The sequence below is a fragment of the Trichoderma evansii genome (assembly GCF_050947405.1).
Source record: "Trichoderma evansii strain SZMC 28006 chromosome Unknown GGI43scaffold_5, whole genome shotgun sequence".
Taxonomy (NCBI): domain Eukaryota; kingdom Fungi; phylum Ascomycota; class Sordariomycetes; order Hypocreales; family Hypocreaceae; genus Trichoderma; species Trichoderma evansii.
Genome location: NW_028145201.1, coordinates 242,243 through 266,090, shown reverse-complemented (window position 1 = coordinate 266,090; position 23,848 = coordinate 242,243). Strand labels below are relative to the sequence as shown.

General features: G+C 50.1%; 7 protein-coding genes across 7 annotated transcripts; 2 read left to right on the top strand and 5 right to left on the bottom strand.

Moving 5' to 3' along the window:
• Nucleotides 1-54: 54 nt before the first annotated feature.
• Nucleotides 55-3,059, top strand: GGI43DRAFT_421457 (glycosyltransferase family 32 protein; the record flags this gene model as incomplete). The annotated part of the gene is made up of 5 exons (XM_083207956.1): nt 55-116; nt 1,063-1,129; nt 1,164-1,378; nt 1,806-1,882; nt 1,921-3,059. 5 exons carry the CDS (start codon nt 55-57, stop codon nt 3,057-3,059), a joined length of 1,560 nt encoding a protein of 519 aa, XP_083062477.1.
• A 2,456-nt stretch (nt 3,060-5,515) lies between these two features.
• On the bottom strand, nt 5,516-7,091 carry GGI43DRAFT_421456 (uncharacterized protein; the record flags this gene model as incomplete). Its single annotated transcript, XM_083207955.1, has 2 exons — nt 5,516-6,844; nt 6,945-7,091. The coding sequence occupies 2 exons, from the start codon at nt 7,089-7,091 to the stop codon at nt 5,516-5,518; spliced, it is 1,476 nt and encodes a 491-aa protein (XP_083062476.1).
• An 867-nt stretch (nt 7,092-7,958) lies between these two features.
• GGI43DRAFT_421455 (SAM-dependent methyltransferase) lies at nt 7,959-9,051 on the top strand (the record flags this gene model as incomplete). The annotated part of the gene is made up of 2 exons (XM_083207954.1): nt 7,959-8,140; nt 8,205-9,051. 2 exons carry the CDS (start codon nt 7,959-7,961, stop codon nt 9,049-9,051), a joined length of 1,029 nt encoding a protein of 342 aa, XP_083062475.1.
• Nucleotides 9,052-10,469: 1,418 nt separating this feature from the next.
• GGI43DRAFT_421454 (fatty acid desaturase-domain-containing protein) lies at nt 10,470-11,955 on the bottom strand (the record flags this gene model as incomplete). Its single annotated transcript, XM_083207953.1, has 2 exons — nt 10,470-10,882; nt 10,947-11,955. The coding sequence occupies 2 exons, from the start codon at nt 11,953-11,955 to the stop codon at nt 10,470-10,472; spliced, it is 1,422 nt and encodes a 473-aa protein (XP_083062474.1).
• A 3,776-nt stretch (nt 11,956-15,731) lies between these two features.
• GGI43DRAFT_421453 (uncharacterized protein) lies at nt 15,732-16,805 on the bottom strand (the record flags this gene model as incomplete). Its single annotated transcript, XM_083207952.1, has 1 exon — nt 15,732-16,805. The coding sequence occupies one exon, from the start codon at nt 16,803-16,805 to the stop codon at nt 15,732-15,734; it is 1,074 nt and encodes a 357-aa protein (XP_083062473.1).
• A 418-nt stretch (nt 16,806-17,223) lies between these two features.
• GGI43DRAFT_306811 (uncharacterized protein) lies at nt 17,224-20,189 on the bottom strand. Its single transcript, XM_083201628.1, has 2 exons — nt 18,367-20,189; nt 17,224-18,296 (listed from the first exon to the last, which is right to left on the bottom strand). The coding sequence occupies exons 1-2, from the start codon at nt 20,005-20,007 to the stop codon at nt 17,793-17,795; spliced, it is 2,145 nt and encodes a 714-aa protein (XP_083062472.1). The 5' UTR covers nt 20,008-20,189; the 3' UTR covers nt 17,224-17,792.
• A 1,942-nt stretch (nt 20,190-22,131) lies between these two features.
• GGI43DRAFT_307003 (uncharacterized protein) lies at nt 22,132-23,790 on the bottom strand. Its single transcript, XM_083201631.1, has one exon. The coding sequence runs from the start codon at nt 23,502-23,504 to the stop codon at nt 22,416-22,418; it is 1,089 nt and encodes a 362-aa protein (XP_083062471.1). The 5' UTR covers nt 23,505-23,790; the 3' UTR covers nt 22,132-22,415.
• Nucleotides 23,791-23,848: the final 58 nt, after the last annotated feature.

The following is a 23,848-nucleotide window of genomic DNA, read 5'->3' as shown; positions in this document are numbered from 1 at the left end:
GCAAATGGGCAAAAATGATGACTGACCTCACGTGGCTCCATTTTGATGCCAAAAATGTCGCCCATCACAAACGCTCTCGCCGTGTGCCGAAGACTCCGATTTCCTCAATGCAATCTGTATGCCCCGGAGCTGTCCGCACCGAGGCAATGTTTAACTCTATTCTACTTTTCCATTCCGTAATTCGGGCCAGGAACACGGGATGGTTTTCTAGAAGAATCGGGCCCGAGCAAGATAGATTTAGACCCGCAGCCTCGCTCGGCTCTGGCTGCCAAGCTCAGGAGATGTTCAAAGCAACAAAAGACGCCCTTGCCAGCCGAGGCTTCTTTTTCCTTCTCTGTTTGATACTCCGCCCTGTCTGTTACTGTAAGCATCTGAAATCAGACGTTCTGCCTCGAGGCCGGCGGTGATGTCAAGTGGGAATGACAAGATATTGAATCCATCACACCACTCCTAATTCTCGCAAGCGGCGGAATTGGCTGCGGACCAGCCGTAGTCACGCCTCGTTCTCTCTTAATTTTTTCCCTATTTTTTTTCCTTTATTTTTGCCTCTTTGTGAATCAGCCACCCCTCAGCTGATACGGAATTGGCAACTGTGCGGCCCCGTGTGGCCGGCCTTGGCGCCGTGCACTGCGTAACAGCCTAACCCTCCTCCGCGATGCTCCATTACTCAATTCTCTCCGCGCACTACGGAGGCTGTATTCGACCAGCACTCCGTACTGGCGTATGTAATCGGAATATGCTGATGCTGCCAAGAATACCTACCATAGCATTACCTGTATTTAGCAACATAGCGCGACTCGGGAGCAGCAGCACTCCGAACCCCGACCTCGAGCGCTGCCAAGGCGAGGAGGAATCGTGATTGTCACGCTGCTCTGCAGAACTTGGGCTTGGCAGTCTCCGTAAAGGTCTGAGAGAAAAACAACGGCGCTGAGACGCAGGTCAGCCAAGACCCAGCTATACTCGTACACTGCTTGCGCTCATTCGTCTCGTGTCGTCTCGTCGTGCAAGGGTGCGCCGATCCGCTCAGACCTCAGCGAGCTATTTTCACCCAATCACGAGCAGGCCGGCCCCGTCGTCTCCCTGCAGCTGCTGCCGTGAAGCCGCTCGAGTATCAGACGCCAAGGTTAGTGTCCAGCGAGCGCTCAGCCAATTTGGCTGCGCAGCTTCTGGCTGTCAGGTCAGATTGCAGCGTCATCAGTCGAAGCCACCCCCCAAAGAGCCTAGAACCAAGCCCGACGGTTGGACTTGGGACATGCCGGCTCCGAGGTTCACGCATCAGGCCTAGACGCGATGTAGACGGTACAAACGGCAAATGTGCCGATGCTCCAGGTACCGACCAGGTATGCGATACTCCCCACTGCCGCCGCATATCCGCAAGGTTGGAGGACAAGGGGACTAGGGATGGACATTTTCGTTTGGCGCCAGGACAGGGGTCCCACCAGCTAAATTGTATTTCGATCCAAGGCTTGCGCTTCCACGGCAAAGAAAAAAAAAAGCGAAAATCCACGGCAAAAGGGGGGTGTGCCGGCTCCATAATTAATTCGTGGTGACGGAGTCCGAAGCGATAGTATTTTGTCTATGCGCCTCGCTTGCCATCTTGGCCAGAAACCTACGCAAGGATTAAAAGTAAAGGAGCTTGGCTTGAAGAAAAAGGGTTAAGGGGAACAGCAGATCAAGCCGCTATTCTTATCCTGCGCGGCCTCTTATCAACCTGAATCCCGCCCTCCGCCACCTGTAACAGCCCGCTGCTATTATCTATTATATCTACAGGTACCACCACCTATATACTACTACCTATTACACAGCGCTGGGAAGCTCCACCAACTTGTGCTCTCTTCTCTTTCACCTCTTCCTTCTCTCGTCTATTCTTCTCCCTCTCTGCGTCTCATTCCTTCTTCGCATTCGCCTTCTACAGAAAAGACCGAATCGATTCCAATCTCTCTCTCGCATCGCCCACGATGCGGACCCGAAACATCGTGGCCCTGGCCGCCATCGCCGCCTTCTGGCTGGTGGTGCTCTTCCGTCGTCACATCCACGAACTCGGCGAGATCGTCCTGACATACAGCACCTTTTACCCGCTGCTGCATAAGCATCCAGACATCCTTTACCGACACCCAGAGAACTCGTCGCTGCTTCTGTCCGAGGTCGAATCGCTAGAAGCCCCGGCTTCATCATCGCTCAACCCTGTCATCGTGCCCAAGATTATCCACCAGATCGCCCTTGGCAACGCCAGCGTCGCAAAATACCAGGCCGCCATCTCCAGCTGCACGACGCTGCACCCCGACTGGAAGCACCAGCTCTGGACCGACGTCAACGCCACGGCCTTTATTGCCGAGTTCTATCCCGACATCCTGCCTCACTACACTGGATACGCTCAGAACATTCAGCGCGCCAACATCCTGCGCTATGCCCTGCTACACCATTCGGGCGGCGTCTACGTCGATCTTGATGTAACCTGTCGCGTGCCTCTCGATTCCACGCCCATTGTCCGCCTCCCGTACGTCTCTCCCGGCGCTCACCCCGCTGGAGTCAACAATGCTTTCATTGCCACGCAACCCGGCCATCCGTTCTTGACGCAGCTTCTGGAGAATGTGCCCAGCCACGACTTGCACTGGGCCCTGCCAATGCGCATTCCCTACGTCGAGAACATGCTGAGCACCGGCTGCATGTTCTACTCCAACCAGTGGATGGCTTACGTTCGCGACGTGCTCAAGGGCCGCCAGGACAGCCGGGTCTACATCCTCTCGGACGAGCATGGCGATATGGCGCCTCACATGCTCCGAGGCAAGGTCACCACGCCCATCTTTGTGCACGGCGGTGCAAGCAGCTGGCACGGCTGGGATGCCGCCCTGTTCCTGATGATTGGTGAGCACTACACCTTCTATCTGGGTCTTCTCTTCGTCGCCTCGACCGTCATCTTTGGTGCCGCCTATATCTGCACAACACCAAGGAGATCATACCGTCGCAGATGTCGCCTGTTTGGCGGCGTGGCAGCAGCCCGCAACAGCTGGTCACCGACAAGACAGCGAAAGCCCAGCATCAGCCAATCGATGGTATAGAATGAAGCCGGCTTTGCTATTTTCTTGATTCTTTGTTTTCAACTTCATTGGGCGATTTTACACATCATGATATTAAAAATACGCTTCACAGCCGTCAAGTCGTATCTTACTCGCGATTCACTTTTTTAATTCTACTTTACCACCAGCAGTACCGTACCCTGCATACTTACTTCTACTCGGCCGCGTTTTTGTTTTCTAGAAAGAGAAGGATACTCGCTTGTTTTTTTTTTTTTTTTTATTGGTCTTTTCATCTTTCGCTTCTTTTCTTCTTCTTTCACCTCAGCTCAGCCCATGGGCTCTGGGCTATTTTACGACAAAAGGGCGAAGCGGAACAACGCTGGCGATGAGTTCCCACTCGACTTTTTGGACGATTCTCTTTTATTACTCTTTCCCCACCAAACGGTTCCCGGGAGGGACTGACGATACGAAACGGATGGTACAGATGGAACGGCATATTGGCTTTGGCTATCAGCTCGGCGTCACGGGTCACAGGTGAAATCTACAGGAATTATGAAGCATTCCTTCCTTCAACAAGGAAGAGCGGGAGGAGAGGGAAAAGCCCGCATCGCAATTGGCGTATTGATAGAGAATATTACCGAGAATACCAAATGGGAGGCCCGCCTTTAGGGTTAATGATAATTACTTAGTTGTATCTACTACATACTACTACTTGCATCACTCACCATCACTCATCGTCCCAGTGCCATGTGTCTCATGTTCATATCTGCCCATAACACAGCATCAATACCTACATACCGTGCTATCAATAGTACCTATAGCATATCATATCATCTGCAGCTGCTTACCCCGCGTCAGACTGACAGACATGCTGCGGCTGTGGCTGTGCGATATCCCATGCCAGGCCATGCGGTGCTTCTCAACCCTCACCCAGCTCGAGTCATTTACGCTGCAGAAGCTGCATATCCCAATAACTACTAACTGCTCAACTGCAGGGCGTCGTCCACGACTGGGGCTCCACTCCAAGGCAGCCAAATTTGCTGGCCCTGCTAGCATTACGTAGTGCATGAGAATAGGCGTCTATTCCTCAATTTTCCTTCGATTTCACTATTGTGAGCCGCTTGGGAGTAGCTCCAAGCAAAGTCAACAAAGCACTCCCACACAGCTGATGGTTTCTGCTCCACTGTGACATGCAGGCATGCATTAGACCAGCTTTTGTATAGCCCGGTCTCTTGTCATTCTATTTTTTCCGAGCTATTTTGCGTGGAATATTATTCCCTTTTTGCGGCGTCGTCGGTTGAGAAAAAATCAAAAATCAAATCAAGGACTAACACCTAACTTGCTGAGGTAAGAGAGAGAAAAGAAAGAAAAAGAACAAGTACCGTCTACTTGGTGACGCGTGTATCTCCTAACGAAGGCGTCATGGTTGCGATTTTCGCCAAGGCCGGTCCGCGACTAACGGCGGATTTCGTCGTCTTTTGGTTGGGCAGAGGGATGATTAACTCTTCTCTGCCCCAAATATGCTTTCTTGGCTTGCATCTCTTGGGGGGCTGTGCCTGAGCCTGAGATGAAGTGCTGCGTAAGACGCCACGGCTCGGTTGCTGTTTTCTTCGCAAGAGCCTTTATAAGTAAGTGTGTATTCGTAATGTGGCGGAGAAGCAGAAAACGATGGCTTTTTTCCATTGTTGATAGTTGAGGTGGCTTGTAATGGCGCCGAGCTGAGAGTGACGCTATGGCAGCCTGTGATTTGCCGGAGCATACGGATACACGATAGCTTCACATCAGGCCATGAGATTGGATGGTGCTGCACTGAGACAAAGTGGGCAAAAATGGCTGACGGGGCTTAAAAGGGAGCTAAAATGCCGTTGTTTTCTCTCGACATGGGCAAGTTTCACTGTTGTTATCATATTGCATTAGCTCCATCATCTTTTGTGATGGAGACTATCTGATTATACTCTGAACCTAAAACTGGTGCTATTTGAATATGCACAGTCAGCACCTAAAGGATCTGAAACAGAGTAGCCTTTGATGGGCCTGGAGCTACTTGTTGCAGGCCCATAAGGCTTTCACACCATTTATATAGCCGTGAATAGAATGTGCTTATTAGAATCATCAACCATAATTGTTAGACTTTTATCTTTTCATCGACAATCTCCAGAAAGCTCTCTTGTTCACAGCAGCCGATTATCTCGGTGTATAAATCATGGCTTTTCATCGAAGAAGGCTTCTTCAGCTCTATGCTACCCTGCGGAGTATACGTTTAGTCTAATGGACTATTTTAAAGTCTAAAGGCCAGCATAGTGAGTTGAAGAATAACAAGATATCGTATATACTATCTAAATCGGTTTCTAGCAACAAAAGTAGCAAGACTCTGAGCGCTCAAGACGTAAATGCGTATAACAACCACCTGCCCGCTTCTATCCAATTCTATCATGAACGCAGCGAATGAAAAACACTTTGGGATATCGCAATAATGTTAACGAACCAAAACAAGATACCTACCACGGGACATTCACCCCAAGATCCTTGGCCGCCCGCATCGCAGAGATGACGCATCCTTCCAACAACACCATCCCGTCCCAGCACCAAGAACCAATGACCCAGACATTATCCTTTCCATTCACCCATCCATTGCCATTATCAGCTTCATTCATCGCTATAACCATGTTCCTGCTCTCGGTGGTGCGCAACGTCCTGGTAAATCTAGACATGTCCAGCGTGCCCTTTACTTCAGCGACATCTCCCATGGGGCTCGTCCTAACAACCAGCCCGCCTTCAAGATAGTGCAGCGACTCGGTCTGTACGATGCTGTCGGAAAAGGTGGTCCTAAAGGCCATGAGCTGGGTCTCTCCGCTGCGATATGAGCATTCTCCTGATGGAATGTGGGTGTGCTCGCGGACGACAGACGCCTTCGTGCCTGGAGAAGCCACGACTGTGCTTGTGACGGGGACGGTGGGAATCACACTGAGAAGATGTTTAGACGGGTTGAAAATGGCGGCTGCAACGTTTGGCGATACAGCAAGCACCACGCGATCAAACACTTGTTCAAAAGAAGAGCGCTTTTCATCTTGCAAGCTCTCATAGCGGAGCAGTACACCTCCGTCAACTCGCTCAACCTTTGTCACTCGAGTCTGCATCCTCACATCCTGGATGCCATCCACCAGCGTCGCCTGCACCCGGTTGATTCCCCCCTTGGCAACATACGTCGTCCTCAAAAAGGACCCCTTCATGAAGTTGGCGACATCGCTAGCTGGGAAATCCAGCATCTCGGCGTGGGAGCAGCTGGCAATGATGCTCAGGACAGGCAGCAGGTAATACAGCGCATAGCGCTCTGGCAGCCATATCCTATCAAGATACTGGCGGAACGACTCCATGGTTTTGCTGTTCTTGGCGGAACTCTTCACGTCCATATACTTCTCCGGCTGAATCATCCGCGGCGGGAAGAAGAAGCACGCAGCAAAGAACCATGCATGGCAGAGGGCCAGATACAAAGTCAGCAACACGTTCTTGAGATTTCCCTGGAGCCAGAATTGCGGCGATATCAGCAGCGCCTCGTGCAAACGCTTTCCATAAGTAAAATAGCTGCCGGACATCGTCGGCACGGCCTCGGCGGTGGGAATCTGAGATAGCCCTGCGGATGAGACCTTGGCCCAGACCCAGATGAGCGAGATGTGCTGGTAGGGGACGCCTAGATAGTCGTACATGCGGCAGAGGTTGGGGTAGAAGCCGCGGTTGAAGCTGCGCGGTGGAATGTCCACGCGCTCGAGTGAGCCTGTGGTTTCATTCTTGAGAGTCACTGATGCAGCATCGAGTGAGAGTTTTGGAGCCTGGTGTTGTGTAAGTGTCTGAACCTCCGAATCTCCGGATCCAGAGCTGAGTTGAAAATCTCAACAGCATCTCCGAATTTCATGAGTGAGTGTGTGTTACCTGTTCGAAAAGTGTTACATCGTAGCGCTTCTGCTTGTCTTGCTGAAGCAGATATGCCGTTGTAAGACCTGCCAATCCAGTTCCAATGATGGCTACACGGCTGCGGCCGTCTGCTGGCTTAGACTGTGGCTGGTGTTGATGCTGCATCTCCAAGTAGTATATGTATCTTGCTTATTCATTCAGATGTCCTTATTCAGCAGCCAAGACCCCCTAGGACGCCGATCCAGTCGTCGCTTATTGCTGAAAAATAGAAGTCAGATCAAACTTAAGAAATAGCCAGAGTCTAAATTCGGACCCAAGGCGACGCCGTCCAACGCAGCTCAAGCAGCGCGTTCAACGCCGATTTAATACATGCAACGTCTGGAGGTTTTAATGGCGCGACCGCTGGCAATAACCGTAAGACGAGGCTGCAACCCCTAGTAGATAGTCCCAACAAAGTTGCAAAGCACCCGCTGTGATTGGACTGACTAGGGGGTTTCAGACCCCCCGACGGCCTTTTTCTTACTGCACGAGCCGAGGATCAGAACCCTCCGAATTTTTCTAGTTTTTTTTTTTTTTTTTTTTAACCCTTGGAGGACCCTGGAACTGACTGAGAGGCAATGGGACTAGCACGTGCTAATAAGATGAATGAAACCCACCGTTTGCCACTTTGAATGCTGCCAAAAGTTGCTTATTTTAGCAGCCATCAGTCAGGTTGGGAGTACAGCATTTGCTTCTGTTGACGGATCTTGGCTGCGGGTGGCTTGCACCTAAGCATCTAAAGAGGCTTAATGAATGAATGCATGACGAATATACAGAGCACTAATATTTAGGTTGGCGTTTGGAATCTTACAACACCTAAGGACTATTTCGTACCTGTAAGACAGAGTCAGTCTGAGACGCCGATGAGACGGGCGTCTGAACCCCACCACCGGAAGACACCTTTCCCTCTGCGCTGCGTCTCTTTATCTTAATAATCTGGCAGCAATCTGGGGAATTTATAGAGTACAAAATTAGCCCAACCAATCACACTAAATGGCTGCTGGAGATTTCATATATGGCTTTCTAGCAGGATGCGCGGCCATCATCGTCTTGCTGGCCCTGGTGGCCTTTTTTCTAATCAAATCCGGTGACATCTATGGACTTGACCATTGGAAGCTGAATGTGAGGGCGCCGTTTCCATCCATGTGGATGAATTTGGGATACTGGCAAGTTTTGTCTCATTACATATATACATCTACACTGTATAATAGAATGTATATATCTAATTCGTATATATAGGACAAAAGATGACGGCACTCCTATCCAGCACCTCGATGAGGCTGCGCGCAACATGCTCGTCAACATCTTGAAAGTCGCTGGCCTTGTATCCAACGACACCACCCGAAACTCAGTCGCCGTCCTAGACGTAGGCTTCGGTTGCGGTGATCAGACTCTCGCCCTTGCAGAAATCATCCAGGCTCCATCACGGCCTCAGTTCCGCTACGTCGGACTTACTCTAAATGAGGTGCAGCAGCAAGCGGCGCAGCAGAGACTCGATGCCTCCCTATCTGCAATGGACAAGAAAAGTGTTGAAAATCTCTCGTTTAATCTCTTTCAAGCAGATGCAGCAAAGCCAGAGTCTTGGAATGAGAAAATCAGCTCGGCCATCGACAATCTATCAGACAAGGCATTCTCCGAGCGCTGGCTCTTGGGACTGGACTGCCTCTATCACTTTTCACCGTCCAGGAAGCCCATCTTCAAGCATGCGGCTCAGAGTATGGAAGCAAATGCCATGGCCTTTGACCTTTTACTCAGTGACAATGCATCCTTGTGGCAAACTCTTGTAGTCAGGCTACTGGCCTTCTTTATGATGTGTCCGTGGCAGACTTTTTTGACAGAAGAGCAGTACCGCGAGCAGCTGGTTGAGTGTGGCTATGATAGGGGGTATATTGAAATCAAGGATATTTCGGATCATGTGTTTGCTGGCTTGGCGGGCTTTTTGCAGAGGCAGGATGCTGCTTTGAGCCCATACGGGATATCGTTAACTGGGTATGCCATGGTTGGGAAGTTGTATGGTTGGATTGATCGGACGAGAGTTTTGAAGGGTGCGATAGTTGTTGGGCGGAAAAAGAGCAAAAGCCAGTGACAGCTTATAATCAGCACAGATCATATATTTTGATAATGTTTATTATTTCATCCATTAACACTTTTGAAGCGCGAAAAAAAAAAAATGTAAATAGAAAAGAATTGATACTAGCCAACACCATCACAACTAGTCTTGCATGTCGCATTCCATGCTCAGCCAGCGCTCCCAGCTCTGTAGAATTAACCCCTAGTAAATAAACTTTTCACCTAAAATTAACTGTATTCTGGATAAAATTCCCCTTTCAGATGCCAAGACGAAGAAACAGTCGTCCTCCCTGCCGCAAGTCCACGCACCGATGTCACAGTTGTTGCAAAACTCTACAACTCTATAGAGTATTTCCAGCCTAGTCGTAAAGAACCATTAAATTATCCATATTCGTAGTTTAAGCTACCTGATAAAGCAAAAACTTAAATTCACAGATAAACAGCTAGGGTATTAACATTACGAGATAGCTTGCTGTTGAATACACGTATAAATGCACTACATCATCCGGCAGTCATCCACCGGACTTCGCCTCCACGATCCTTGTCAAAAGACTGATAACTAAGAATTCGCAACCTCACAAGCGAGTGCGATGCACCCTGACAGAGAAAACTTCCCAAACAAGCAAATAAGCACAAAGGCCGAGTCGGATCCGGGCCATCTATTTACAGGCAGAGGAAATGTCGGATATCTCAAACAAAGGAGATCTCGGACATAAACTATTTCCTCTTTGAGCGAGAACCCGGCTTATACAGGGTGCAAGCCAGGCCCAGCGAAAAACTGCCAGCTCAGTGGCCAGTTTCTATCTCCGAGAATGGGACTTAACGAATCCCGCATGGATCTGCGCGACGCCAAAGACAGTCTTTTTGGGCTTGCAAAGATGGTAATTCGTTAGTGCAGAGATGAAGGTCAAAACACAGCCACACATCACCGCTCGACCCAAAAAAGCTACGGCTGTGGGGTTATTGTTCGCTCAAGTTTCGCATCCCCGCAGACGGACCTGGATTGTTTTGCATTCCAGCTGAGACTTCTTTGTTTTCCTTCTGGAACCTCGCTGCTGCATCTCACTACTAAGATTCATCATCAGCCGGCCAACTACGAATAGCAAACAAGAGCAGAGTATAAACATTCAATCTGGGCACAGCGACTCTTGGGATTGTCTCTATTGGTATCCTTTTTTCATATACATCTAAGCTCTAGCTCTATATGAATTCTTCAAATTCGTTTAACCAACTCTCAGGACTTTCTGTAGGGATGGCAGCTCACGCGACCACGTTGGCCCTTGCGACTCATCGTTCCACTGGATCATCAGAGAATCGAATTCAAGTCATTTAAAAAGAAAAGTCTAAAGTTACTTTTTATTTTTGCTGTAGTTCACAGACACACACACAAACTTCTATCATTTTCCTTTTATCCTTTCCATACCCAGGCCGATTTTACTCGGGCTTGGGGATAACCAGGGGCTTAGTTCCCAGACCGTTGCGGTTACGGAAGAAGAGAACGCCCTTGCCGGCATCCTCGGCATCCTTGCTGGGCTCAACCCACTGGCACATGCGAGCGCTGCGGTACATGGCGCGGATGAAGCCAATGGCACCGTCCTTTGTGTCGGAGCGGTAGTGCTGGCCCATGACGGGACGGATGGCATCGGTGGCCTCGTCAGCGTTGTAGAAGGGAATGGTGGCAACGTAGTGGTGCAGGACGTGGGTCTCGATGATGCCGTGCAGGAGCTGACGGCCGATGAAGCCCATCTCGCGATCGATGGTGGCAGCAGCGCCACGGACAAAGTTCCACTGCTCACCGGTGTAGTGGGGGAGAGTAGGGTCGGTGTGCTGGAGGAAGGTGATGGCAACTAGAGAAGAAAAAGGTCAGTATGATTGCTAATTGCTTGCTTGTTTCAGAGTGTAAAGACTAACCGAGCCAGTGGTTGACCCAGAGGTACGGGATAAAGTACCAGATGGCCATGTTGTACCAGCCAAAGGTGGTGCCGAGGTAGTAGAGAGCGGTGCCGGCGAGGATGAGGCCAATATCGCTGTAGATGATGAGGACGGCATCGCGGTGCTCGTACAGAGGGCTGAAGGGGTTGAAGTGGTTGACACCGCCGCCAGCACCGTTGTGCTTGCCCTTGCCACGGCCCTCACGCTGGCGCTCGTGGTAGTTGTGGCCGGTGACGTTGGTCAGGAGGTAGTTGGGCCATCCGACAAGCTGCTGCATGATCAACATGAAGAGGGTGTAGGCGGGAGCGTCTTCAGCCAGCTCAGACATCTCGTGGACCAGCTTGCCGAGGCGGGTAGCCTGCTCCTCACGGGTGCGAGGCACAAAGACCATGTCGCGCTCCATGTTGCCGGTGGCGGCGTGGTGCTTTCGGTGGGAGATTTGCCAGCTGAAGTAGGGCACCAGCAGGGCAGAGTGGAGGACCCAGCCGGTGAAGTCGTTGAGGCTCTTGTAGTCGGAGAAGGCTCCGTGGCCGCACTCGTGGGCAATGACCCAGAGACCGGTGCCGAAGAGACCCTGCAGGATGGTGTAGAAGGCCCAGAGACCAGCACGGACGGGAGTGGAGGGGATCAGCTCAGGGGTGACATAGTTGTGGAAGATGTAGAAGGTGGTGGCCAGGCAGGCCATGTCGCGGAGGATGTAGTAGTAGCCCTTGAGAGCAGAGCGCTGGAAGCAGTGCTTGGGGATGGCATCGCGGATGTCCTTGATGGTGAAGTCGGGCACCTTGAACTCGTTGCCGTAGGTGTCGATCATGCGGCCAAAGTTCTCGGCCTTGGCGTTGACGTCGACCGAGGACAGCGAGGAGAGCGAGGTGGAGGACGCAGAAGGTCTGGGAGAGTCCATGGGCGAGACGGCAGCAGACGACTCGGTCGAGTCAGTGACATTGCGCCGAGAGGCCTTTACAGGCAGAGGCACGGCGGTGGAGGCCATGGCTGAAGCAGTCAAAGTGACTTGTGAAGAGAAGAGAAAAAGTAGGATGCGGTTGAGGAAGAAAACAAAAAAAGACAAGGCTCCAAGAAAAAAGAAGGAAAAAAAAGAAACCAAGAGTGACACGAGCACAGCTCACTATCAGATAAGATAGGCGGCGTGTGGTTTATGGGGACCTCCAAAGAGAGAAGGGGAAAAGAAGCAGAGAGTGCCGGGACTGGGGCCGCCTTTCCTTTTGTCCTTTCTGTGAAAGAAGAAGGAAGAAAAAAAGAGGAGAGAGAGCAGCAGAGCAGAGCACCAGTCTGATTGGGATAGTCTCGTTTCAAACGAGGAATGGAGGCGAGGAGGAAAAAAGAAAAAAAATCCGAAGAGGCCAGCCCGAGTTGCACACACAGAGCAGCCCAATCGCTACGAAAAGATACACGCAACGCCGCATAGTCATCTACATCCCGCCATGTACACTGCATGTACACTCGCACACGCCGAGTTTGGCCCCCTTCTCTCTCGCTCTGCTGCTTAGGCTCCGGTAGTGGCAGATCCAGACGGAGGTGCAGATGCGAGTTGAATTTTTTGTTGGGGGGCGTTTCCTCCCGCCCACCGTGGGGCGGCGCCTTTTCGGTTTCGGGGAGCCCAGCGGCCAGAGGGACAGACGTTTGGCGGTGCATGCGGGCAAAAAGATATTATTTGCATTGTCTGGTGACTCTACTCTGTCTTGATCTATTTTATCTGCTCAATTGCTCTCAATTGCTGGTCCTCTGTTGAGAGACGAGCATCAATCCCTCTCCCCTATCAACAGCCAACTTACAGCAGATAAAAATTTAAAGGCTGCAGTGCCAATTGGAGGCGAGCTTAACGCCAGATCTGGCTCCCCCCTCATTAACTGGACCCTGGATGGACAGCCTGAACTGCCTACTCGGGTCAACTTACCCCTAGTGCCACTCTTTTTTTTTTCTCTTGCAACTTTTGGGCCAGGGTCTCGGCAGAAAGTGGGTGGTTGCAGCATGTCCTCTCGGGAATTAGTCTGCGATGCTATTAGAACCACTCACTACGGAGTACAGTATCTTAGCAGTATTATACCACTACAGTAGTGCCTGCACTGCATTTATAGCTTTTGAATATTGGGCATTGGGCATTGCATGCTCAGGGTGCATCTACTGGTGCAAACACAGCAGCTTCATGAGCTCATTGGAAGAAAATCTACACACAGTGTCTTGTCCCACGCCACCCGTCACATGTTAAAAAAAAAAAAAAAAAAAAAAAAAAAAAAGATAGACAGATGGCGGAATAGATAAGCCATCTCCGAATATAACGCTCCATGGCGGCGCACTAGGCTGACTCAAATTCCCTCGCAAAAGACATTTGACGGTAAAAATGCATCATCGACATCCATCATCCGTCTCCAGGTGTAGCACCTCTATACGTGTAGAGCCTCTCTTTTACGACGCATCTACCTTTGCATTCCACACAAAGCTGGCCTGTGCTGTGCTGTGTCTACTCTGCAAGTATCAAATACAGCATGCATGCAGCAGATACTACCTTGGCAGTACATACTGCTGCTACCTAACATCACCCGCACCGGAGTTACGATATGCATCCCATCAAGTCTCTCCCACAAACCAAAAGACACGTAGATGGTGCGGCGGGGAAGAGAGACACGGCCGTGCCGGGGTGGCTGGCTGAACGAGCCTAAAACGCAATATGGGCGATCTGCAAACACACAGCACAGAGTCAGGAGAGACATGTGAAGCCGAGTTCTGCTGAGAAGCCAAGCTAGTAGTGCTCGAGGCGAGCATGGAGCACGACTACTGTACTTGGATGGTACAAAGCCATACCAAGAATTGATGCCTGTTGCAAGGTCGTATCCACGCCCGATACGTATGCAACCTAATAATACCTTCTTGTATAGCATCCCGGGACATGTCATTTGTCTCTTCCCCGTAAGCTGTCTCTGACCAAATCAATCGCTTGCTCTCCTGCAAAACGCTTAAACAGATTATAAACGACCTTCAGCCTCGGGCCATGTGAATCTCACCTTTACTCCCTTCTCCGCTCTCTCCCCTCCCCTCCACAGTTCTGTTGGAACCGCTAGCAACAGATTTCTGATGCCATGTTTTCTCCTGATGCTCTGTGATTTCTCGGAATCTCGCACAGCCGTGTCATGTCACGCAAGAAACTATCATCATCAGGCCACGAGAGACCAACAAAAAAAGAAACGAAAAAAAAAGAATTCCTCAAGAGACATACAAAGCATGTATGCACATGTTCCTTACCTCTGGGTTGGTAGAGACACTGCAAGTGGCAACATGGTGCTTACGGGCTGTATGTACATGTCTCAGCTAGATACGCATGTACTGAAAGGTATCAGCTCTTTGCGTAGGTAACCTATCAGCAAGTACTTGGCAACTGGAGATTTCTTCTCTCCACTGTCTCTTGAGTAGGTACTTGTGGCGATGTGTGCAATTGACTTTTCCATCTCTTTGAGAATATCAATGTGTGATAAGCACAGCAACACAGGCCTTTGTCAAGACAAAACAACTCGAATTGCAATTTTCAAGAATAGAAAATAGCAATCTAAACGAAAAGATGCTGCATCTTTGCAATACTGTTAGTACCACAAGCAGTACGAGTACAAGTCTCTGTAGTACAAAAAGTAACCCTCTCAATTGTCTCTCCCCCACATCTGTTGGGATTTTTGTTGAGGCCAGGGTTCTCGTTTTTTTCTCTCTCGCTTTCTCCCTTTGCCCCGTCGATCTGGCGTGGGGCCGATGCGCCGCAAAAATCCACGTGTTTGGATGCCGCACGCTTAGTAATAAAGGCAGCCATGATTGGCTTTTTGCAATTCATACTCCACACGGAGAATATCGAACTGATAAGACAATAGACCGTGCTAATAAAGTCGAGATTTCCGTTTCCCCCGCAAGTAGTTGGCATTGCCAAACTGCTCTAGCAGCTGCTAGTTGCTTGCTTAGCTCTCGATGCGTCAGGTGTTGTTAATTGGGCTCTCGGATGTCACATCGTACGTTGCCGCCCAACAGTCCTACTTGACGAGCAGCAATATTTTGCCGAGAAGGGAATATGTCACTTGGCTTGTATATTCAACATCTTTGAATATCATAACAAGATGGCTGAAAGTGGTAATATTTCTTAGTAGAATCAGTCTCAAGTATAGCCTTTGATAAACTTTCCTCATTGGGCATTTGGAGAAGAAAAGCAGCTAGCATTCATGTTGCTTGTTCAGTAAAACAACTTAGTTTAATTATTGACAACCTATTGGCTTGTATATTTAACATCTTCGGACATCATCACAAGATGGCTGAAATAGGCAGTATCTCTTAGTAGGATCAAATAAAATGCAGTCTTTTCCTCATTGGGCATTTGGAGAAGAAAAGCAGCTAGCATGTATTATGCTCCGAGTAAAACAGCTTAGCGTTTGCTTCCAATGCATGCAAGCTACTCTCCAACTTGTCAACGTCAACTCATATATCGAAAAGATACAACCAAATTTTCGCCTGTTATTTCATACTAATGCTGCTCAATTTGATACCATCCATCACAAACATTATCCAAACCTATAATAACCATTGCTAGACTTGCAAAGAAACACCGTATACCATGCCAAGTAGGAAAAGAAAACAAACCACTTAAATCTCTAAACACTTGCATAACTCCATATTAAATGCTCCTTTGAAACTCGCGAAATGCAAATTCCGAATCCCTCAATTCATAACGCAATAAGAGAGATAGTTGCCATACCTTGGTTCCCATAAACAACAAGACAATCACCACGATACCATTTTCCCCTCAGTCTGCACAACCTGCTGCAACCGCTGCGGCATCACATCCACCCACATGTCAATCTTGTCCTGCCCAATCCCCGCCCACGCCTCCCTCGCCGCCCGTCGCAGCGTCTCGTCCTCCCAGTCCGTCAGCAGCTCCGTCGTCCACTGCTTGTTCGCCGGCCACAGCAGCGAGTCCAGCGGGCTCAGGTCCGGGCTCTCGCCGCAGCTAAACGCACACCGCAGGCCGTGCGTGTCCTTCCACTGCTGCGCGAGATTAATCTTGCTGGCGCTGCCGTGGGCAAAGACGTCGGCGTCTTCTTCTAGGATAAAGGACTGGGGGCCTGCGGATGTGAGCCAGGGCTTGACGACTTTGTCGAGCACCTTGTCGCAGTAGTCTGGCATGGACATGTTGCCGCTCCCCTTGGGGTTGGTGTCCGTGTCGTAAAAGACGAGCTCGCTCTTGAAGCCATATCCAACGGCTACCCAAGCGTGCAGTCGCCGAATATCCCGTGGCCAGTCTAAGCCGGGCTGCTGTTCACAGGAGCCGCAAAGCTTCTCGCCCGACCTTGGTGTAAGACGCATCTTGCCGTCAAGTCCAAAGCCAAAATGCAGCTCTCCACTGAATCGCATGCGCCGCCAATCTTCCAATAAGGGATACGTCATCAGTGCCTTCCTGGCATAATCAGAACGCTTCTCCCGGTGCTTCTTATGTGTGTGAGTCCGTCCACACGCAAGACATCGTCGATATGCCAACGTTCCCAAAGTTCGATGCAGCGTTCTTCTATTGCAATTCACCTCTAACCCAGCAGCCTTGGCCAGGCCATTCCAGTTCAAGCTCACATCTTCAAACTTTTCATCCCACAGGATCTCCTCCATCTTCTTCTGGTCCGAGTCTGAGACCTTGCTTGGCCGTCCTCGCGTCTCTCCCCATTCAGGATCTTCACGCTTAGGCGTCGGTGATGAATTCAGAGCGGCATATCCCTGGGACCGAGACAGTTCAAAGTGTCGAAAAATAGCAGACTTGTTCACCGGCAGCCCCTGGGATTCGAGATATGAAATGGTGCCGCGCACCATGGCTTTTGCCGGGGTGTCGCCATGTTTATACCCAGAAGGCATATTAACGAGGGCAGCCTCTGATAGTACCAGCAGCAAAAGGTGATGTTTTAATACACCCAACTATGCTTTCGATGATATTCTCGCGGCGCTTGATAAAACAACGAGGAAGCAAGAAAAGATGAGGCAGATTGTTGCAGATCCGGTGTGTTGGGTTATTTTTGTCCGGCAGCTGGGATGACGCCAGCTTATCGCGTTAAATGGGGTACTGACGTAAATATTGCCCACACTCGGCTCTCACGTGATCTTATTTCGTCACTCCAACCCCAGATATGTCTTCATAGATCCATTTCCGAGACGCATAAAAAATGAGCATACACGGATAGTGATTGCTTATACGTGCTTTATGATTTGTGAAACAAGGCATTAAAAGCAGTCATCTCACATACCCAGTATTCTTCACTATAAACAGGCCAACCCAAGAAAAGAGTCGGAATATAAAGCCATTCAATTCTGTCTGCTTGTCGAAAGCAAGCTGAATAGACACTATATAATTATTTTAAGGATTAAAGATTGGCTAGCTCCAGCCGTGCCCATATGATAAAATCCCTTGCTTGCTCCAAAAGCTTCAAATGAAAATTTCACGCCAGTTTTCTTCAGAAAAAAAAAGTGAACAAACAAGGAAGAAAAAAGAAAAACGTGCTCAACGTTGCTCAAACCAAGGCCCGAGATGTGTGTGTGTTTGTGTTTGTGTATGTGTGAGTGTGAGTGTGTAACCTAACCAACGCCCGACCTCACATAGCCAACCCTTATTGTCTCCATGTCTATATGTCTTGATATACATTACCACCGGGATTCTGACCAAAATGTCATGGGCATCAATATGTCTGAGAGGGGAGGTGAGGCCCCTAGATATCATCTTGATATGCAAAAGAAAAAAAAAAGTAAATAAAGAAATCAAAGCCCATTGCTTATGTCTTGATAAAGAATAAAGAATTTAGCGATTGTTTAGAGTTTTCCTGCATCGCGGACACTCTGCATGAATCGATCTTCGGCACCAACTTCGCTCACTGCTCGTGCCGATGAGGCGCCTGCACTGGTCCGCAACATGACAGCCTTGACATCTTCAGCAGTCTTGCACACCAGCAAATCTGGCTCTCGGTTAAGGATAATGGCAACGGCTGCTCGAACCAGTAGCGTATCGCCTTCGAAGACGTATACATCCCAAAGTCTTGCTGCTTCGTCGATGGCCAAATGTCCTGTGAAGAGGCTGGTGAAGATGTTTGCGAGATAGTGGTCCAGCTGGACGCCAGGGACCGCCCTGGTCAAGTGGTGCCACAAGGTATCTGACTTTGCCTTGAGCGATTCAAGTACTAAATTGTATGCTGATGCTTGTGCGCCGCGATCAAAAGTATAAAATGACAATGGTAGGGGACGGTTGAGTACATTTGCGAGGGCAATAAAGGTTGTTTCGGGGTTCGGTAGATTAAGTAAAAGCAAGGCGGCTATGGTCTGTTTGAATCCGAGTTAGCCAACACACATGATTAGATAATTGGGAAAAAAGAGAGACGCATTTACTCACATTACAGCCTGACACATAGCCGATATCGTTCCTGTACATGGCGTAGGCTCTCAGCACATCCACCAGACCCTGGTGAAGTGGACCAGTCACTTCAAAGATGCGCAGATCCCTCCACGTCTTCTCGGCAACATCTTTGCGAATCTGCTCAAACCACTTGACCCGCCTCAGATCTTCGGCATCTCCCCTGTCTGTTTTGACTCTCTTCTCCAGCTCGTCTGACCGAGCCAGTGCTGCTTTGAAAGATGCCTCTGTAAGGCCAAGCTCGTTTCCAATTGCTTTGGCCCATACAATTCGCCGATCACGGGGTGCCACGCCCTTCCACCACAACTCTCTCGTCTTCTTCTCGCGTATAGCCGTGTTCCATCGTGGAAGAATATCGTCCTCCCAGACGTGCATGGCCCTGTCCGCATTAGTGTCTTTCGCGTTTGCCTTGCTCTTTCGTGCTGCTTCACGGCGTTCCTCCGCCTTGACGCTGGCAATCATTAGTTTCTGATATTCGCGTAAATGGCGGCGTTCTTCGGCGGGATCTTTGGGAGGCAGCCATGATGGTCGGGTGCGGCTTAGAACAGCTTCCTTCTCCTTGGATATAGGGAGCGGGTCAATCATGATGTTGGAACGACGCAGTGGCGGCAGTTCAGCGAAAGAAGACTTGACGCGCCCCTTCTTCTTGTCGTGGACGCCATCAATCTTTACCGAGTGGTTCGGGTCCCATGTGTTGGGCCGTGCACCGTGTCGCTTGGCTTCGATTTCATGCTGCTCGTCGGCATGCTCCTCGAGCTTCTCGGTAAGAGCCCTTGCTTCGGTATTCAATTCCGAGAGCGCAATGTTCCAGGTCTGGGCTTTGCCTCTGAGAGGGCTGGGGGGCTGCCTTGGCGAGCGCAGTGAGCCTTGTGCCTGGGCGACAGGAGGTGTGCCGGCGCCGACACTGCGAACTCGGGGGCTCTTTTGTCGGCGGTTAGGAGAGGGTGAAGGAGATTTTATGGATGCAGGCCGGCTCGCAGGTCGTTCATTCTGTGGGCGTGGGGAAATGGGAACATTATCGAGGAAGAGGCCGTCAGGGATATCGTCGTCATCCTCATCGTCGTCGCATTCTTGCTCTAGCTCCGAGATGGACTTGCGGTCTCGGCTTACTTGCCAGCTGCCTCGACGCGGCCGGCCAGGAAGATTTGGGTCTCGAGGATTCAGCGCAATGCCGGGGCTGGTGCTGCGATAACGGCGAGACTGAGGAACAGATGAGGTGGAGAATCCCTTGGTCAGAGTTGAGATTGGTCGTGGATCAGACAAAGTTGGAAAGTTTGGGCTGCGCGGGTTCGAGCCTTGAGAAGCGTCGTTGAGGGTAAAAGATCGCTTCGGGTGCGGTGCTCGTTTGGCAGAGGCGAGATCTCGAGGTTGCCGAATGGGCTGTGGCGCAGCCTTTGGGGTGACACGGTCATCCAGGCCAATGTCTTCGAAGTGGCCGACATCCGCGAGGCTGCCATCGTCGCTGTTTAACGAATGGAAGGAAGACGACTTGGAGCTCTTGGACGCCGTCATGCCGGGAGGAGAATCGGGGCTCATGCGGCCGTGGATCGTGGCGTGGTTGACGGCGGTGTCTAAGCCGCCGTTGATGATGCCAATTCCGACGCCATGGTCACGAAGCATCGTAGCATCCGCAGGGCAACCAGCTGCCCTGAGTCGTCGAGTATATAGAGGAAAGTAAAGGTTGAGAAGGGATAACGGGATCGTCTTTTGTTTACCGCGTGCAATGCAGCAGAGTTGAGCCTCTTTGGGCGGCGCAATTCGCCCAGACAAGGTGTCTCGCGGTCTGAAACAGCCAGACGCTCTAATATGCTCGGAACGGTTTGAGGGGGGGGGGGGGCGTTTGTTTAGTGGGAGACCACTGTGTGTTTGAGTGACCGAGCAGCGAAAGAGGTGAAAAAAAGAAGAAAGAAGAAAAAAAGAATTGAAGAGAAAAAAAGAGCGATAAAGGATAAGCAAAGCGACTGAACTGAAGGCTTCGGCTTCAAATGGTTTATTATAACGAGTGTGTGCAAACGGGTTACAAAAGCAAGCAAGTAATGAGAAGAAGAGGACGAGAAGAGGAAGATGCAGAGAATTGCGCAGGATTGAGGGAAGAGATGACGGAAAAGCCCAGGAGGCGCCTAAATCGAAGCTCCAAACCAGGAGGGGGAACTCGGTACTTGCGCAGGTGCTCGTGCTGCTACCTCAATGCTGGTACAGGGTACTGCGGGAGCGGCAGGCATTAGGTACCGGGTACCCAGCAAGCATGCCCTCCTTGGTTAATCAGGCCTGTGCTCCGTGCCTTGATTGCTGAGCGCTAGTGATGCTAGTGCTGGAGGTGCGATGCTCCAGCGCAAGCTGCGAGGCGCTCCGGGCTGTGCATGCGCTGTGGATTTGCTGCTTTTGCTGCTGCATGGCATGTGCAGGGCATGTGCAGGGTGATGTGATGTCAATGCCTTGAATGGTAGCAGATACAAGCGCACGCTGTACATGCTGGCGTCCGGGACAAGCGCGCCACCATCGCTAGCAGGAACCTGTACCTTGACGAATGCAGATGAGCGCTCCAGTAATCAAACGCACGGCTGCGCATCTCTGACGTCTGGGACAAGACAGAGTGGTGTGCATCCCATGCTCTTATCTTCCGACGATAGAGGCCAACAGCAGGCAAAACAAGCTTTTGCCCTATGCACCGCCCGACTTTCCTCATCCAGGCCGCACGACATGCTGCTCTGCCCATCTTTACTCGCAAAAGTCTACGATTTCTGTGCAAACAGGGAGGCAGCCCCAGAGCTTGCCCGAAGCGTCGGCCCTGTGCCCACCACCAGCACGCCTAAGCTTTTCTGCACTGTATCTGATACAGAACCAAATTAAGCATCCCTGCCCTCAAATAACTTGGGGGGAGCCTCCATGGACGCCGAGCAGACCCTCCCACGGGTTTTACTGCCTGCTATACACACGGTGGATGCCGCTACAAGGCCGCGTCGACAGCACAGTGTCGCATCAGCAGCCCCTGATGGGTGGAGATAAGTCAATCTCGGCTGGTTCGGGGGTAGCTGGTGCTTGTAGTGCAATATAGTCCAGGTGTTGGTGCTTGTTTTGAGCTGGAAAAACATCAGTGTAAACAAATGGCGTAGATACTGCTGCAGTATTCACGTGTAAGTGATTGATACAGCAACAGCAGTCTGTGTCCAGCATCGTCGGTTTACACGAGGCACATGCCGGATATGAAGACTTGCTGTATTCGGACACACAAACAACTCACGCCAACCCAAAACAACAATAGAGTCAGCCCTACCAGGAACGGGAATAACTTCACCGCCACGCCGCCATTTTCTTCATGCATGGCCCTCCCTTGCACGTATGTATCGAGTCATCCAGGCGAGAGAAAAAAATCAAAATTTGCCACGGGTTGCCGCTGCTACAATTATAGCATACGGTCGCTTGTCTGCAAGTCTCTCGGCTACCTAATAATAGCTCCTTGAGTTATTGTGATATGCAGAGTTTACTTACAGCAAAGAAGGCACCTATCGAATTACCCATGCTCCGCGGCTCTACGGAATACTGCTATAAATACCAGTCTCATGATTCTTGATTACTACAAATTATCTCTTCTTCAGCTGTTCTATCTTGCGGGTCAAACCACGTTCTAGATTCTTTCGGGGCGCCCAGAGTCCCTTGCTATAGGAAATAAATCGGCCTTGCTCGCCCCACAGCGATTTGGCTGAGATGGAGGCAGCCCCTTCATTCTGCAGCGATGCTGACTTAAACAGCTCAAGGTCTCACAGACATGTACTTGTTAAACATTGCTACAGTAATACCAACACCATACCATGTGTGAAGAAGAGCCAAAGGCACTGACTGCAAAGTAGTATCAACAGATCTTCGCCATTAGCAGCGTCACTCCTAATAGCAGTATAATGTATATCCATGGGGAATAGCAGCAGTAATACCCATATTTCTTGAGATCGTCCCTATCTACCTAGATAGTCAGTTCTGTATAAGCACTTCGTACTTCCATACAGCCAACAGTCAGGATGGAGATTCTCAAGTCAACAAAATTCCATCTCGCCGTTGCTACCCTTACTTTTGTTCATCTTTCTCTTTGCTCTCTCCTTAATCATATCGGCGTATGTCACAGAACGAATCATCTTCTTTTGCTGAGCAAACAAAGGCTTAGGCATGGCTTCATATGCGGCAAAGTTGATAACCGAACTCCATGCTCGCCGCTTCCCAACCCGAGGCAGTCGGCGACGGTATGCTGCAGGTGCCCTCCCATATGGCTGTAGTAAACCCATCTCAACGTCTCGAGATTCCTCTATTTTGATAGTATCTTGGTTCGATCCTTCTGGCAACGATTCCAGGGGTGGTGTAGAGTCATCTCCATAAGGTGGTATAGCTGAGTCGGCATATGGCTGCGTATGGTTGCCACAATCGACCGAATTTGTCGTTCCTCCAAGTAAAAGCTCAGGCTGCTCATCAAGCGTGTCCGTATTAGTCCCCTGAACATCCCTCTCAGCCCCCTGAGTGTTTCCTTGCTGAGCAGCAGCCCTTTCGTGGAACAAATCGAGAGTCGTCGGAGAGCAAGACCTAGAATGAATCTTTCGCTGCTTGTCTTTGTCGTCTAGTATCTGTTTGCTGGGATCTAGACTTTGTAACAGAAATGGTGGAGGTAACATGCTCGCCTGTCCCAGATCGGCGGTATAATGTCTAATCGCCAAGGGATCTGTCGGATCGACACGCGTCATCACAGACCTTTCCGTCTTGGCATCATTCGTCCCATTGCTAGATGAATGATCGGCCATGGAGCCAAAGCGCAATGGTTCAATGCTCTGGTCCATGCTTTGGGAGCAACCATTGCGAGCAGCATCACCACTCACTGCTGTCAAATCCATCTCAGAATGTTGTTTATATCCCAATAATGTCGGTTCCTTATCTTGATCATCATCATAAACGTCTTCGTTTAGCTGGCGTGTCATCCTCTTTCTCCTTCTGGGCCTTGCCAGCTTGCAACCCTGATACTGCCGCCTCATTTTGCTCTTGCTTCGACCGTCAAAAGACGAAATGACTTTCACAATTTGGCAGTCCGAGTCATCGTCAGATGAGGAAATTGTTATGACGTCGTGCGTTGCTTCGGCCATGTTTACTGCTGAGCTGTTAGGCGGTATCGAGTTTCCGCAGTCACAGAGGTCTATGCAGGCGAAAGCTGAATGTGCAGCAATTAGACGAGGTCAAAGTGTGTGTGGTGTTTAGTAAAGTTTTGAAAAGGAAAGGAAAAGTAGGAGCAAAGAAGAAACGTAGCCTATAACAAGTTAAGATGAGCCAAAGGTGAGGCAAGAGTGACCTTTTAACGTGCAGAAAAAACGAGCCAGTGTGCGGCAACCAAATTCACTTCACAGTCACTACGGTCTAAAGAAAGTCCAAGAGCAGTTTGTTGTTCATGGCATTGCATTTTTGTTTGTCCATGTTCATGCGTCTATCATAT

Excerpts from the sequence above, each read along its gene's own strand:
- GGI43DRAFT_306811 (XM_083201628.1), bottom strand. The coding sequence starts at position 20,007 with ATGCTTCGTGACCATGGCGTCGGAATTGGCATCATCAACGGCGGCTTA. Across the intron at positions 18,297-18,366 it reads GCTATGTGTCAGGCTGTAAT|ACCATAGCCGCCTTGCTTTT; the intron begins GTGAGTAAATGC and ends GGATTCAAACAG.
- GGI43DRAFT_307003 (XM_083201631.1), bottom strand. The coding sequence starts at position 23,504 with ATGGCCGAAGCAACGCACGACGTCATAACAATTTCCTCATCTGACGAT.